Genomic DNA, 13,166 nt, shown 5'->3' with positions numbered 1-13,166 from the left:
CAGTTTGTATTGGATGTGTTGGGTTGTGAGTGTCCCTGATACTCCTGTGCTGTGTGTGGTGTGTGTTGTGTGTGCATGTGTGGTTAATAAAGGAGCTGTTGAGCGATGGCTCTCACCCCATGACCTTCAGGCCCCAAGAATCCGTCACTTACCCAGACGTATATGACTAAACTTCACAGCTCCATCCAAGCAGGAACAGGATGATATTGAAGACAAAGACAGACAAGACGTGGTTGTTTGGATCTCCTTCCCGCTCCCACCTCACAAAAAAATATTTAATGATACAAAATCTGCTTAAAAGTTCACTAAAGTACTGGAACTGTGAACACGCAAGGTTATAATTTATGTCTCCCAGTTGTAGTCCTTTTAGTTTCTTAAAGAACTAGACAGACGTTCAAAGAATACGTCCCTCCACCAACGTTCTGTCTCAAACTAAACCTATAACGACTCATTAAAAGTAGCATTAAAACTGAATTTCTATAGTGTGAACTGAAAACTACAATCAATGCACAAGATCGTGCAATTTCGAGTTGATTTGCCCTAAAAAAAAAAAATCAGTCTAACAAATGTATAGTCCCTGTGCTGCATTTGAAATACATTCCTATATCTGAGGCTAATATGAGGCCTCATCGTCTGTGTCAGACAAACTAATTAGGTATTTTCCGAAGTCGTTTTACTGCAAATGTATTATTTTTCCACCGCAGCTTAGCAAGTGGAGATCGTCCAGAGAACCACACAAAGACAGAGCAAAACAAACCAATGAATAATGCTGCTACATTTTTGAGGTGGATAGTCAAGACCAAAGTGCCTTTGTCCTCATTTCTAGTGTCATCAGTGACATTTTTATTTTTATTTTTTAACCTTCTTTCCTTTAACATCCAGGCCAGAGAGCGCTACACAAGTGCACGCTCAGCAGCATCAAACAACTCAGTACATTTAGCACATCTAGTACATTTAGATTCAGTGTGTTGTGAAATGCTGAGTCAGGGAGTTGACAGATTCCCCCCGTGACATTTTCCACAGGGCACAGTCCGCTTCAAAATTCCAAACACACTTTTAATCTTTCTGACTCATTTACTCTGAGCCACATCTAAATCACTAATAAATGTTTAAATTACAACCAAAAGCGGCACCACAAGTGTAGCCTGAAAACACAGATTTCCCTCTTCTTTGGTTGCAGTTAGGGGCATGTAATGAGATTAGAATGAATTTCAACAGAGGCAGAGTAACTCCTCTTTTCCACAATCCAGAACTCCTTTCATCATTGTTTATTCTTTTATCCATTTTCATTTCGAAGCTAGCTGGTGTGGACCGTCCCATAATTACAGGCCTCTTGATTTGATCAGAACCCAAATCCTGAGCGATGCCTTCGCTGGTCTGGCTCCACGTGAAGTGAGGGGAAGTGCCTTTTACTGAACTACCTTCCTGGCCCTACCGAGGCTCCCTTCACAGTGGTCAAGCTCAACATGGCAGAAACCCGACGGATAGACTTACCAGGAAACAATGATATGACTCAAACAGAGCCTGGAAAGCCCAGAAGTTTTGGCTGGGAAGAGTTATGTAAGAAACCCCAGTGGCTTGTGTGTGTTGGAGGCTCTACAGAGGGCGGACCGGTGGCCGCCAGCTCTTGGTGTGGCGGCTGGCGCTTTGTGGCGCTTCGGTGGATGTGTGGATCTATTCCTAGTGGTGTAATTAGAGGGACGCAGATGAAGTGCAGTGGCAAAGCACTCTCTTTAACAGCTGCAGTGTGTGTGTGCTTGTTTTCTTTCTCGTCTCGTCCTCTTCACTTGTCCTTAACGATCCTTGACTTGATTAATAGGTACGATGCCAAGGTCAAAATACACTCACGTTTTGATGGCAGATTGTCCAACAGCTTGTGCATTTCTTTTGACTGTGAGTGGCACTAGATGGAGTGATTGATCCAGCAACCGTGCAAGGCCACACCCTCAGGTTTTTATTCTCTTTCTCTTCAGTCGTACTCAGGCTGATGAGCAGCAAGTGCTTTACATGCAGTTATAGAAGAAGTATCCAGATCAATAGCAACACCACAACGTAAACATGTTCATGACATGTTGCGCTCCTGCATGTAGAAACTTTACTCAATCAAACTTGCATAGATTTCGAGAAGACACACATATGTAATTATTAAAACTAAAAATATGAATTATGGAAAACAGCTCACTGTGTTGAATTATATGTTGATGCATTGATGTGTGAGCAGTATTTTAATATTATAGTCAGAGTGGAGCTAATAAAACTTTATACACGGTTGTAGTGAGCAGTGTATCTGAACAAATAAACGTGTAAAACAGTTTATAAAATGTTTTCTACGTCCAGAACAAACTCTGCGGCCCTAGAGTTTGTTCATATAACATACAATACTTTTCCCACTATCCAGTTACACACAACCAGACACATAATCTCCGTCTGGTCAGAAGAAAGATCCTGTTTATGTTAATTATTCGGTTGCTATCACTTTTTTCCCCAAAACATTTCTTACTGCCTGTATTTTTAACCATGAACCAGTCACATCACTGGTGTTTGAACTGGATCCTGGTGTATACTTTTAGACCCTTGTGCTGTGAACACTCTCATTCACCCCCCCCCTTTTTTTTCAGACTCACAAACCCCATCAGCCCGCCACAGATTCACAGCTTGATTTTTGTGCAGCCATCTAAATGTTCTGAATATGGAAGTTTTGAATGCCCGATCAAAGCCAGGAGTAATGGCAGATGAATCAAGACTAAATCTCTCTCCACACGGAACTGTCCCATAAACCATATCCCTGATTTAGTAACAGGCCAGTCTAATGACTAGCCTGGCCCGTTGAGCCTGACCATTGAGGCAGCTGTGCCATGAAGGCAGCTCTCCGTGGTGTAATAACTCCGTCTCTCCATCTCACTGATGTGTGAAAGAAACCAGGCCGTCGCTGAAAAACCCGAGACCCACACGCACATGTTGAACACGAGGGGAATTCCCACACACAAGCAGCTTCGCTCGGCCACACATTCAGTACGGATTGAGTTGTGTCTTCACACCAAGACAGTAATTAGCGCTCCCGGCCTGCTCTGATGTAATTTACAGCAGCTTCTTCTCCCATTATTTTTACTGGGGACAACGTGGGCTGTTCCCCTGGCTCTGGATTTGACTTTGACCATTGTTGTTGGGTAATCATAATGATGATGTTGATGGTAATCATTATGTCTCTGTTTTTAGTGGCATGATGAATCTGTCGTTGTTAAAGAAGTTGTCAAAGCTCAGACTTGTTGCTCAGCTGTGTATGCTGCCGTGCCAGCAGAGACAGAGAGGGCAAGAAAGTACTTTAAGGTTTTGTCCATTACTTTTGATGTGAATTTGTCTGATGACATGATGTGGTTTTCTTCAAATATATCCATATCAAGAAATACAGTGACAATTCTTTCTGGATTACTGGCCATGAACCAGAATCCACGGAAATTGTGCTTGTTTGGGCACAAATGTATGTTTGTACTTTAGGAAAAATCTATGTTTGCACATAATGGCTAAAACATTTGTATATAACTTCTGTAAAAGTTACCCCATCTATAATTTGTTAAGTCTGAATTAAAGACTTGCTGATATCTAGTCTGATATAATTAGGGGACTGATTTCTACATGAGTGTGTAATTTGGTACCGATTGATTGAATTTAAGTGGATAAACAGGACTTGGTAGAGGTACAAGTTCTAATGAGTCCCATTCTAACTCTAAATATTACTTGTTTGAGCATACGGTCGAAAGTTTAGAGTAATATTTAGTCGGGAATCTGATGGTAATTCTGATTAAGTAATGTCCTCCTGCTTCATTTTTTTTTATTGTTACCATATTATATTTGAGACATGTTGCACTTGACAAACGTCTCCTACCAGAGTTTATTCGTTTGACGATTCAAACCAAAGAAGCATCTCAATGACGAGCAGAGGTGATGTCATTGTACAATTTCTGAATCTTTGCCTGTAAAACCACTCAGCTGAACAGAAAGTGAGTTTTTTTTTTTTGCCTTTGTGGACATCTGCGTAACTGCAGTGTAAACAGCATTACAGCTAGATAAGACACATGATGGTACAAAGTCGTGCACTGCCAGACTGTCTAACTCTGGTTATCAAAACGACCACTAAACTTGTATGAGATGTCAGACATGTCTGCTGCGTATGAAGAGCAGCCCACGGCCACAACAGAGACCTCACCAAATGTATCCTCATCCAAGAGGTGATGATATCATCCACCGGCAGTGTGAAACGCCGAATAAACAAATAGCCAGGAAACAAATTTATGGGAATGAATATTGACAGCAGATTATTTACAGTAATTTGTTGGGATCAAGAAAGCAAAAAAAAATAAAAAATTCAATTTCATCCAATAATAAAAAGTGAGGAAAAGCAAATGCTAAGTAAATGGATGCTAACTTTTTTATCCTGTAATAATACCATTTCATAATGACTTCATCATGTAACCTTTATAGCATATGATTGATTTGATTTAATAAGATGTAGGTGTTCACATTACTACACTGTAAGATGTCAATTTATGACTTCATAGTGATGTCATGATAGTGTCAGTGCTACAAAATAAAACATTCATTATTTCTTGACCTTGATTGAATAGTGAAAAGTGTAAATGCCCTAAGGAGGCAACGCTTGCAATGTTTATTGCACCCTAGAATTTAAAGGGGTTGGGTGGAAAAATGTCGTTCTGACAAATCTGGTAACGACCAGTGTGTCATTATGATCAAACGGGTTTAACCCCCCCCCCCCAGCAACACCCTTCCACCCCAACCCAAAATAGTGCTGGCTGGTGAGGTGACTGTGGCTCATTGGCCATGCAGTGCTATGGAATTCTATATGTTATCATCACAAAAGGAGCAGCTGTAAAATAAAGAAGAGGAAATTAAAAGGGAAAAAAACATTTTTCGGAATTTTCCAAAATAAGTTTTGTATTGTTAGAATTTGATCCATCGAACATAAAATTCAGAAAGTTTAAACAGCTGTAACACCAAATTATTATGTGTTGAGGGAGCCAGCGTGAAGTCAGGCAAGGACTCTAGTGTGCACGCAAAACCCTTTTGCAGCACATGCACCCAATGAGAAGCTGGCTATAGGAATGAATGGGGCACTAACATGGAGCATGTTATCAAATTACTTAATACATCCGTTAGGTTTTACCTCGGGAGAATTCACTTTTTCCTCCAGAAGATCTCTTGTAAAAAAGTCAGTCCTTTTAGTCGGATGGTGGTGCTAGAGTAAAGCGCCAAACTCTGCAAAGTGAATGGGTTCATCCTCTGGTCTGCCCATTTGACTTATTTTTCTCTACACGAATCTTAGGCTCTTATACACGATCATTTAACAAAGTTTTTAGCTTGTGAAAACAGTAGGTAACATGTTTAGTTAATGGTTTATAACCCACTCCAATGTAGTGGGAAGCAGATGATCAGTTATGTATCTACACTTCACATCTGTATTTCCTCCTGTGGGCGTTCAATTGAGCCCCACAACGTGATAAATCAGGACAGTACAGTAAAAACTAAATAACAAAGGAACTCTCTATAGCAGAGCTCATTATTGTTGACAGATGCTGTATATGTAGACATTCAAGTGTGTTAAATAAACAACTTATTATTAATGCTAAATACAGTTACTTTACTATAAAGGAAATAATAGGCATTTGGTATATTATCATTATCAAATTTTTATTTTTCACAAAAAGTAATATCAACATTAAAAACAATTGTTTTGAAACTACAAAGTTGCAGACATTGTTTAAAAACCTACATTCAAATTAAATTAATTTACTCTCACAACCTTAAAGGGAAATTACAGGTTCATTTGTTTTTTCACACACAGCTCAATTCATTTTTTTCCCCCCCTCTTCTAAACCAAAGGACAATCGGTGCACTGTGAAATCTTACCTATGACCGGTGGCTGTGAATCTTTAAAGGGATTCCATTAGTTAACAGAAATGAACACTGGGAATTTTAAAAGAGACCATGCAAATGCAATGAGCTTACCTCTCCAGCCTCACTGTCTGCTTGTTTGCTCGCTAAGGAGATTAAGTGCTCGCCATTGTCCTGATTTCTTTATCATGAGATTGTGGGTGGGAGCAATTTGTTTTGGGGCTTTTTAAGCATGGCATCAAAAGAGACCTGGTGTTAAAGTTCTCTCTAAGCTGCTGTGAGAACATGTCTGTCCAATGTTGTGAAACCACAGACAAAAAACAATATAAAAGTATTAGGGTTGACTGGGAATTTGGATTATCAGCAGTAAATTGGGATTGTGGCTTTATTGGACTAACTCTTGCAGGTGAAGTTGGGTCCGAGGCTGTGTTCCTCCCTTTGCAAGGTGTTCTGTTGTATACGGCAAAATCAAAACCCCTCTCTCTCTCTCTCTCTCTCCGCATTTCAACAGTTCCTGCAGGAAGTGTGCCAATATGTAAATGCTCCATAAAAACAGAGTTGTGAACAAGCCCGGAGCTCTGCCCTGAGAGCAGTCACGCTTTGTGAACTTGACCGATACGGTGCCTGCCCCATGTATGTCGGCATGACTTAAAAGGCAGGCGAGTTTTACCCTGTTAAAAGAGCTGGCCTTCCAACACAGTAATATTAAACTAATGGCAACTTTTCAGCTAGGTTAGCCACACACACACACACACACACACACACACACACACACACCTTTTTCATATCTATTAATATCTAAGTGCTCACAGGTGGTCTGCCTGTGAAGTGCACAGAATAACACAACCCTTGGTTTCAGCCCGCTGTACATCAAATGAACCGTAAGCACCTTTCCCCTTTTCCCTCATTTGTTTTTTTTTTTCTTTTCTGTTTTTCTTTTCAGCCGTCACCCTCCCTTTACCGGCACCCCCACCCCCACCCCATTCCTTCCTTCCTACCTTCTTTTTCTTCACTGTGTTCCTTTCTGGAGAAACCTGTTTAACCCTTGACATCTCTGTGGCTTTGGTCATTTTGTGGTCTCGATGCACAAGAAGTTGCTGAGATCGAGGTGATCTCACAATGTTGCTTAAAAGAAGCCCGGGTAAGAAACACGAGCAGTCAGATGTGCACACCGGTTGTTAGCAAATAAAGTGCCATCTGTCATTAAACGTAATTGGAAGATAGAGCTCACAATTCAAATATACTCTAACTGTGTGTTGTAAACATCCATCACATTGCAGGCTGCTTTCCTGGTTCAGCATTAATCTTTGACATAGCTGTTATCGCCACACTGTTTTCCTGTGCAGGGAGGGATGGTTAATAACTTCTTCATTAAAGCCATTGTCACAAGAGTTGTTTAGCTACTATCACTAAGCGATTGCCTCGTTTTAACCTTGTCCTATTACTTGTTTCCTGCCCTGGTGGCTTTGTTGTAGCAGCATTGCCATGTTTCCAGATCTGAGCAAGTCCTTTTGTAAGTTTAGTGCTTTAATAACTGTAAACAATTATTATTCAACGTGTGCTTTTGTAAATCTGTTATCTTCAGAAAGCAAGAAGAGCATCAGTCCATTTAGACTTTCAATTCTCATCTTAAAGTAGTTTTGATAATGAAAATACAAAATGGATCAAGTCTGTGCTTTAAGTTTTTGTCTTGTTGAAAGGTGAATGTTGCCCTTCTCTCTACCCCTTAGCAAAAACATGTTTTACCACCATGCTCCAATGTGAGGTTGGTATTAACCAAGTGATAAGCAGTTCCCCTGTGTCCGCCAGACATAGAGTTTGGGGGTTCAGTTTTTGTCCCATATCCGGGATTCCTTGTCCTCATGCTCTAGTTTATGGGCTCTATTAGCAGTAATTGAACATAATCATGATAATGTGTGATGTGTTATCACCTGAGAATCACTGGGCACAGTTATGAAACCTAAAGGTAACACAGGACACGGTCGTCTTCAGGTGGGCCGCAGTAAGGGAGTGAGAGTCAGTAAGCTGGTTGCAATCTGAAGCCCCACCGCTGTGTGTCAGTAAATCCTGCTCACTGGACCTTGAAATGCTGTTTGGCAAACTCAAAGTGAGTTGTCATGTGCTTTTGATTCAAAGTGGTTTCCATCTAACCACGCTACCATGAAGCCCCGGTTGATGAAACACTGCTTAGGTAGTAATCCTTCCGATAGGTTCTTCCTTCTCTGCAGAGCTCTGTGATCATTGGGTTGTTGGGTGGGCAGCCAACTGCAGGAAGAGTCGTGGTGGTTTCAAACCTTCTTCCATTTCATAATAATTGAGGCCATTGAGCTCCCGGGAACACTCATAGCGCTGCAGTTTTATCTCAGAGTTCTTCATGGCTTGGTTTTTGCCATGTGCCAATGTGAACAATGGGACCTGATACTTTCCAAACTACTCTGTTTTCAATCAGTTCAGTTTGTTCGGTGACTTTAATCACATTCTAGACACGTCAAGAATAAAACAACAGACGAAAACACAATTTCTCACCACAACACAGAATTCTTTTGCCTATTATTTGACTATTATGATTGTAAGAGTGATAAAATTGTATTCACCTAAATCTACCACACAGGAAAGTGTGCGAATGAATCGGCCTGAGTCCGTTTTAGAAGCTGTTATATTATATATGTCTGACATATGTGCAAGTACATAGGGAGAGACACATGGAGTCTTGTCCTTATTCTCAAATAGGCAGCCATGAAGACAAAGCCCTGTCTTACGACGGATAGTCTGTCATTTGTGCGTTGGGCAAATTTGCTCTGAAGTTTATGCATCCTGGTAACAGTAAAGCTATCTGAATCCCCCAAGCACTCCATCTTGTAGGCTTTATGTCTTCCACATGGTTATAATTTGACATTTTCTCTATTTTCAAAGCTTTTTTGGAGCCCAGTGTTGTTAATTAAAAAGTGGACTAGTTTTGTTGTGGCCTTTTGTGTTGCCAAGTAGGGAAATCACCGCCCACTTTGTTGCTCTCTCCATTTCTTTCTCTGCTTTTCTCTCTCTCCCTCTCTCTTCTACTCCCTTGTCCCATCTGCCTTTGTCAAGAATAAAGCTAGCCCAACCACTTTGTAAATGAAACATCCTCCCACTATTAATGGGATTGAGCAGATGTTTTGTGTTTGGATGGTCAGAGATGGGACAGTAAACCCTGCAGCAAAACAAAACAAAAAGATTTTTGGGCCACAAAAAAAACATAAAGCAAAAGCAGATATTTATGGAAATGATTATATCACTTCCCTCATGTCCCATACAGACGCATGTCTCGCGCACATGGCAAATTAGAGGTCATCCCTTCCACTTTAGCGCATGTCTATGTGCGTGTGCCAGTGATTTCGGTACTAAAACATCGTAAATAACACTGTAACCCCTGGGACGAGGTGTTATAAATAGGACGTGTCAAACCCTGCTCCGGCCAACCTCTGGTTTCCCCGAAACCCTTTCTTTTCACCCGCCATGCGGCTCAGCTACTTTTTAATTTGGCCTTCCCGCGGGCTAACCAACTGACGCCTCTCGGTGAGGCCCTCTGTATTTCAACAACGCCACAAAAGCCCCAGTGCTCGGGCACTCGCACTCACAAAGCTGTCCAGCCTTTCTAAGCTGTTACTTTTTTGGAGCCCAGACTCTACCATCAGCAGAAGAGAAATGCTGGCTCTGGCCTGAAACCAGCGGCCAAGTCTCATCTGTCAGAAACCCCAGGGGCCAGACTCTCCAGCCACTGGGTGGGCGGGGCCCGTCCAAAACACAGAGAGGAGGAAGAAAGAAAGAGTGGGGTGTAGGAGGGGAGAAAAGGTTTGAGATCGAGAGGAAGCTCCCAGATAAACAGGCCGCAGCGCCTCAACTCCTAATCACCCTGCGCTTCCGTTTCCAGACTCTATAATTAGAAGGGCCCCGTCCCTTTTTTCTCTGTATTCCCAGTTGACGCAAATGCTTCTTGTGGCTTGGCACCTCATTTGGGGCGTGGGTTTTCAAGAGTTTACAGGCCCTGGGCCTTAGCTCTCTGGCTTTCTGGTCGCTCTGATACAGCATGAATAGCTAACCACTGTCTTAAAGCACACTTCACTTGGCTTCTCTTTCTTCCCTCCACCTCTGATAATCTTCATGACCCCATCGCTCATCCACCCTGTACCTCCCTCATTCCACCTCTTCATCATCTTTAAATATAACTGTTCTTCAGTCATACACAAGTCTTAAAAAAAGAAACCTTTCAACTCTGAATAAATGTGCAAAATTTTGTTGCAACCTTGGCTTGTTTTTCCAGAGAGGGAGTGTTTTCCATCTCCCTTGCACGTGTTGCTGAATCCTTTTAATCTCGTGCCATTCCAGCCTCCTCTTTTCACATTTGACATACCACCCAATAAAGCCCGGCCACTAATTAAAACCTACTGTAGCCACCACATAAAAGATTCCATGGGGAAAAACTCAGAGGAAAATTACTAATTACTTTAATATCATTTATGTCTGGGAGTCGTCAAAAAGGCAGAGGTTTGGACATATTTTTCAAATCTTACACTCTGTATCAGCCATGCGTTTCCAACATTTTGAGTTACTGCCTGATCTACAGATTTGTTTGTAACATCTCATCCAGAGGGCTTCTGGGGATGGGTTTTGGGTTGTGCTTTGAAAAGAAATGCTTCTTTTTTTCTCAGTTGAGCCAGTTTAGATCTGGGTTTGTTCTGGTGTGGTTTGTTGAGCATGTTGTTTATGGTGAGGGCCTATACTTTCTGGAGTTTGATGAGCTTCAAATAAAACGGGACCAAATGAATGGGCCTGTCAGTAGGGGTTACACTTGTGCTGAGCTGAGGTTCAAGTATGTCAGTGAATCTGAACTAGCGCGCACACACACACACACACGCACACCCGTGACCATACACGGATGCATGAGGACATAGATTCTCTCTTTTAGAGACACTCATCAAGTTGTCTGTCCTTGAAGAAGCACACGACTCAAGCCGTGATTTTAACCACACCGGGCTGCCATGTGAGGGAAGGCTGCATTTTATGACAGCAGCAAACGATAGCTGGTTTTATTTTAATGGCCTGGTTTGTTTGTTTTAAAGGCACGGTAATTCTGTCATGACTTCTAGCTTGTGTCCTGCACAGTTGGTAGTGTTGGCTGCCTTCATGTAAGCTGCCGGAGTAAAGTACAGTTTAAATATTTTGGTTGGCCCCACTTTGTATCGATTTAGCAGCATATCGGCGGAAACTTCACACTGGCACAATTTGGAGTTTCTCAAGTCAACTGTGAATTTTTTTGTTTAATCCGGACTTAACTTCAATTAAATAAATTAAAGTGTTTCTACTGAACGACTGGAAGTAGCATTGGAAGATGTAAAGATGAGTCAAAATGAGTAAGTGGTCTCAAACCCCACTGATTTGAATCAACAAATTAAGTGGACATCAGTTTTGAGTTCTTTGATATGAGATATTACTTTTGTAAGTGATTGTTTGTTGTTTCAATGATTCAGCTCTCATTGCACGATGCTGACATTAACAGCCAATGTAATGTTGTGGGTATTTTCTTTTTATTTAATTTTGCCCCAGTGATTTCGTATGATAATGTTTTCAAATTGACTTTTAGGTCTTTCAAACTCTACTCACCAAGTTTGCAACTTTCAAATAAATTTGTGGTTTTACGAGCCCAATTTGAAATGACCTTCATGGTGTAGTTAAGAGCCAATTAAGACAAGTAATCAAGACAAGTTGGTGTTTGCATGATAACCTCTTAATACTGGGAAGGATTGCCAATGTTGATGACTGTATTTTCTTTGTAGGATTGCTGCTGGTGACCGCCGACACTCTAGGCCATGATTTTCACGTCTTCCAGATCCTCACCCACCCATGGGCGTCCTCACAGAGTGCCGTTCACCATCTCTATACCTTGCATCGTGGGGAAACTGAGGCCAAGGTCTGAAACACACACACACAAACACACACACACACACACACACACACACACACACACACACACACACACACACACACACACACACACACACAGACTACAGTTAACAAGCTGATGCAGCAAAATTTTCACTTAAACTTAAATTTCCAAATAGGTTTGCTATGATATTATGAAATGTCAGATCGAAACCTGCATCTCAACAGCGTCAGAGAAACAAGATTTAATCACCAGTTTTGTTTTGGAGAGGAGGAGAGCTCTCGGGATAATTTGGCTTCTATTAAATATCTCTTGAACAATGAACACTGAAGGAACTCTTTAAGCGTAAGCGGGAGCTCAGCTAACAAACCACAACCCCTCCCGATGTCGTGTGTTGACGTCCTGCTGAAGAACCTAAAAGAACAAACAAACAAACAGATTTTAAACTGTTTTATTCAGCATTGTTCCGGATTTCATCACTGAGTTCTTTTGTTTTGGAGACGGGTAGACCTCTGTGGATAATTAGCCTCCTGCTAAAAACCTCCTCTACAAAGAGTTGTTAAACAATAAAGTCCAACTTCCCCATACACAGCTGGCTTCTATTCTCACCCAGCTGGACATTGTATGCAGTATTAGAAAAACCCTGAGTGATTGAGACAACACTTGTTTGTCTGTTTAGTCTGAGTATGAATTATGATGCAAATCAGGAAAACTGTATAATTGAAGTAATCATTCAAATAACTTAGTGGACAAAGGTCAAAGGTAACGGTGACCTCTCAATACACATTTCTGTCCTTGTGAACTTAATCAACCTCTTATTTAATATCCTTAAAAGTCTTCACGACATATGTGAGTCTAGACAAACTGTAATTGTTTTTGTTTTTTTACTCAGAGTGCCTCTAAGAGGGTTCGGACAAATAGAAAGATTGTGATTCAAATGAATTTCTAATCTCATTGAAATTAAACCTTGCATATAAATGTATGCTCCATCTTGACTTAACTGACATTTAAAAATCACATTAACCTGACATCTGCTTTTGCTACATGGCAACTGTTGACAGGTTGTAAAACCAGGGGAATTTATTTATTAGATCATCAGGTTACTAGTTTTTTTTTTTTTTTTTTTAAGACCTCATGAACTAAAAAAATATTCATACTCTATATAAATGCTGTCCTCATCTTCTAAGAAGATAGTTTGCACCTGCTTTGAACTTCTCTGTGCTGCTGAAACTTTGCAGTCAGAAATGCTTACTCAACAAAACTACTTCAGGCCTTGTTCGGTTCAGGATTATTGACGGGGAAAACACACTATCACACACACACACTCTCACAGCCTGCCTGT

At 41.1% G+C, this 13,166-nt stretch overlaps 1 protein-coding gene across 4 annotated transcripts in view; it reads left to right on the top strand.

The window, feature by feature from the left end:
- Positions 1 to 13,166, top strand: part of bcas3 (BCAS3 microtubule associated cell migration factor) — a 258,376-nt gene that overhangs the window by 41,707 nt on the left and 203,503 nt on the right. For all 4 annotated transcript variants that reach the window (XM_069533987.1, XM_069533988.1, XM_069533989.1 and 1 more), the window contains exon 14: positions 11,718 to 11,851. In XM_069533987.1, coding sequence (XP_069390088.1) covers positions 11,718 to 11,851 — 134 coding nt within the window. The remainder of the gene's footprint in view (positions 1 to 11,717; positions 11,852 to 13,166) is intronic.

The sequence above is a fragment of the Paralichthys olivaceus genome, chromosome 11 (assembly GCF_024713975.1).
Source record: "Paralichthys olivaceus isolate ysfri-2021 chromosome 11, ASM2471397v2, whole genome shotgun sequence".
Lineage (NCBI taxonomy): Eukaryota > Metazoa > Chordata > Actinopteri > Pleuronectiformes > Paralichthyidae > Paralichthys > Paralichthys olivaceus.
The sequence above is the reverse complement of the archived record's forward strand: the minus strand, read 5'-3'. Positions and strand labels throughout refer to the sequence as shown.